The sequence below is a fragment of the Orycteropus afer genome, unplaced genomic scaffold, assembly GCF_000298275.1.
Source record: "Orycteropus afer afer isolate SDZICR_OR568_19922 unplaced genomic scaffold, OryAfe1.0 scaffold00049, whole genome shotgun sequence".
Taxonomy (NCBI): Eukaryota; Metazoa; Chordata; class Mammalia; order Tubulidentata; family Orycteropodidae; genus Orycteropus; species Orycteropus afer.
This window is the reverse complement of record NW_006921636.1, coordinates 3,857,779-3,861,686: the sequence shown is the minus strand read 5'-3', so window position 1 is coordinate 3,861,686 and position 3,908 is coordinate 3,857,779. Positions and strand designations below refer to the sequence as shown.

The 3,908-nt window shown below is 43.7% G+C and overlaps 1 protein-coding gene across 1 annotated transcript in view; it reads right to left on the bottom strand.

Moving 5' to 3' along the window:
* Positions 1 to 3,908, bottom strand: part of LOC103194884 (zinc finger protein 64) — a 53,613-nt gene that overhangs the window by 14,160 nt on the left and 35,545 nt on the right. Inside the window, exons 3-4 of the mRNA XM_007938305.2 lie at positions 2,674 to 2,835; positions 570 to 632 (exon numbers count right to left, since the gene is read on the bottom strand). Of these exons, the coding sequence (XP_007936496.1) occupies positions 570 to 632; positions 2,674 to 2,835 (225 nt within the window). The remainder of the gene's footprint in view (positions 1 to 569; positions 633 to 2,673; positions 2,836 to 3,908) is intronic.

Below are 3,908 nucleotides of genomic sequence, written 5' to 3'. Positions count from 1 at the left end.
CTTGGACTTAAAGCCTCCAAATTGTAAGAATAAACTCCTGTTTGTTTAAGCATCCCATCTGTGGTATATTCCTGTCAGAGTGACACCAAGTAATCAGAACATAGAGGAGTATCTGTATTTATTTATTACAAACCCCTTCACAATTATCAAAATCACACAAGCTCACTGCAGCCAGTAATAGAGGAAAAGGGACTTTCTTCCCCCTTCCTCCCCTCTTTCCCAGTCTTACATAACTCAGGTACATTTATTTTTCTAGGAATATCTCTTCAAAATGAGAAGAAGATGTGCATTCACACTGCAATTAATTTTGCCAAATCACTTTTCAAAACAGCTGTAACAGTTCCCATTTCCACAAGCCATGTTTACTCACATCCTCTCCAGTCCTGGCTTTTATTGCTTTAAACATTTTCTGCCAAAGTAATGTGTAAAATTGAGCCTCTTAGTTCTAGTTCATTGTTATCTGAACCTGCGAGGTTCTGCATCCGGTAATGCACCTGACTTTTGTGGCTCTCCAGCTGCCAGCACAGAGCAAGTGTTGAGGGTACATGTGCTAAACAGATGTTACTCACCTGTGTGAATTTTTAAATGCCGCTCCATGTCCTTCATGCCATAAGCAGTCTTGAATTGGCAACCTAACAAAAGCAAGGAAAGATCAGTTACAAAAGGAGACATACACTTTCTTGGAGGTGGTTGTTATTGGGAATATACACAGCAAAATACACAGCAATTCAACCGTTTCTCCAGGTACAATTCAATGACATAGATGACATTCTCCACCTTGTGCATGCACTCTCACCCTCCTTTCCTGAGTTGTTCCTTCCCCACTAACATACACTCACTGCCTCCCAAGCTTCTTATTTAACCTTTTGCGTTGCTCTTGTTGATCTCATTCCCTACAGACTGTCCTTGAAAGAGGACGCTGCTCAAGGCAGCATTCTTTGCTAGTTAAGCTAAAGTAGTATCTGGTTTTAAGAAGATGTCAGGGGATATTTTTGGTGTAAGGTTTGAAGAGTATCTTAGGACAATCGTTTCAGGGGCCCATGGACACCTATAATCTCCACCGTGAAGATATCTGGCAGAAACCACCTTAGCCAGGTGATCACAGCATCATAGAAATGGGACAGACAGACACCTCATGGCTCCTGATCTGAGGCACCAAGGATGTAACATCACTTCGGTGGTTTCTGCCCAAACTGCATGAACTAGATCTAATCACAAGGAAACACCAGACAAACTATAGGCATAGGCTACAAAATAACTGGTCTGTACTTTTAAAAACTGTCAAGGTCACAGAAGGATAAAAGCTGAGGAACCAGTCCTGATTAAAGGAAACTAACAGTTCAAACCCAGCAGCTGCCCTGGGGAGAGAGATGAGGCAGTCTGCTTCCATAAAGATTTACAGCCTTTGAAACCCTGTGGGGCACTTCTACTCCGTCCTATAGAGTAGCTGTGAGCTGGAATCAACTTGATGGCAGTGGGTTTGGTTTTTGAGACACCCCTAATAATGAAATGTAATGTGTAATCCTGAATTGGTTTACAGAGGAAAAAAAAAATGTTTCTCTTTTGATACAAAAGACATGGGTGGAACAACTGGTGAAGTTTAAATTCGGTCAGTAGACTTGGTGATAGCAGCTGCCATCAAGCCAATTCAGACCCATGACTACTCCACGGAGGCCACAGGACCACTGTGCTCCATGGGGTTTTCCAATGGCTGCTTTTTCAGAAGTGGATCACCAGGCCTTTTTTCCGCGGTGTCTCTGGGTGAACTTGAACGGCTAATCTTCAGTCAGTAGCCCAGCACTTAATCATTTCCTCGACCCAGGGACTCCAGATTTGATCATAAAAAACCCACTGCCATCAAGTTAATTCTAACTCATAGTGACCCTAAAGGACAGAGTAGAGCTGTCTCATAGGGCTTCCAAGGATGGAAATCTTTATGGAAGCAGACTGCCATATCTTTCTCCCGTGGAATGGCTGGTGGGTGTGAACCACTGACCTTTTGGTTAGCAGCCAACCACTTAACCTCTGTACCACCAGGGCTCCAGATTTGGTAATAGTATGTGTAAATGTTAATTTCCAGATTTGGTGATTGTACTATGGTTATATAAAACAATTTCCTTGGTTTTAAGAAATATACACGAGTAAAAGGGCATCATGTCTGCAACTCATTGTTTAATGGTTTGAACAAAATATATATATATGTGCAAAGAATGACCAAGCAAATACGGTAAAATATTAAGCGTTAGGGAATCTAGATGAGTATATAGAAACTTTCTGTACTATTTTTATAACTTTTATGTAAGTCTGAAATTATTTCCAAAAGAAAAATAAAAAAATTCTTATTTAAAAAAAGTAAAGAAAGGAAGCTATCTTTCTCTTTCTGGGTGTCTTCCTAAATACAGCCCAGGGAGGAAAATGCATGGCCAGCCGCGAAATTTCACAAGTCCCAGTTGAAGGCCTATGTCTGTAAAAGTCTTAGAGTCCACACCCGGGATGACGAGGGACAGCCAGGGAGGGATCAGATGTGCTGACTCAGACGCTGCAGGGCTTTTCAGCCTGGGCTGGCAGCTTGGACCAGACCAGTGTCCAGTAGTCGGGAATCAGAGAGGAAGAGCCTGAAGCCTAGTGAAATGCCACCCCCCTCTGCACAAGCCGGACTTCACACTGCCTTACCTGGATAGCAACAGGTAAGCCTTTTCTGAGCAGGTGGGGCTGCTGGCTTTTTGGTGCGTGACTTGGCAGGGAGAGAGATGACAGTGGCTGTCTGGTTTTCGTTGCTTTCCGTGGGTAGGTAAGTTTGATAGCCATGTTCAAATACAAATTCTGGAGCTGAAACTAAAGGATATGATGACGATTAATTTTCATAAACGAGCACCAACACTGATTCCTTTGCCTGTCCTCCTCTGTAGAGACGGAACATCCTAGACTGCTTTCCACGCCTCACTCGCCACTTAGCAGTGCTCACATAACCCTGATCTGGCCAATGAGATGCCAGAGAATAAGCTGCTGTAAGAGAGATTCACTTTTAAAAAGGGAGGGGGTGAAAGTGAGGCGGTCAGGAAAGCTCACTCTTGCTGCTCTGGCTACCGCTTACTTCCTGTCTCTGGACAAGCTGGAGTGAAGATGTGACGCCTGGATCTGTGGCAGCCACTCTGTAAACATATGGGGAAAGTGAGAGAGTCAGGTGTCAGGCAGAGCCCTGAAACCACGCAAGTCTACACTTCTCCTTAAATAAACAAAACCCTAGAACGTGCTCCAGGTAGGTTTCCATTAACTGCAGTCAAACACGTTCTAACTGATACAGACCACTTTCATAAGCTGCACCACAAAATCCTAATAAACCCCAAAATGAACAGATAGAAGGAATCTGGGCAAAACTAGCCTTACAAATCTAAATAACACTTTCCAAGCACAAGTACCTCCATCAAAACGTCCTTTAGCTCACGTTGAAATCTGGGTTTTTCTTGGTTATTTATTTATTTCGACTGTGCTTTGCGTGAAAGTTTACAGAGCAAACTGGCTTTCCATTCAACAACTGACACATATTTTGTGATGCTGATTGCCATCCTCACAGTGTGCCAGCCATCCTCCCACCTCCTCCCCATGTTTACACGCCAGCAGTCCTCCCACCTCCTCTCCCTGTTTACCATTTCCCCTGTCCTTCTTTCCTATCCCTGCCTTCTGAGCTTTATCCCTGGCAAATGCTGCCCTTTGGATCTCGTAAGGTTGATTGTTCTAAGGAGTATGTTATTTCCCTGATGTTATTGTTCACCTTACTAAGCCTATGTTTGGCTGGAACTTGAGCCCTAGGGGTGAGCTCAGTTCCAGGCTTAAAAGGTGTCTACAGGCTATAGTCCTGGGGGTTCCACCAGTCTCTATCAGACCAGTAAGCCCAGTCTTTTTGATGA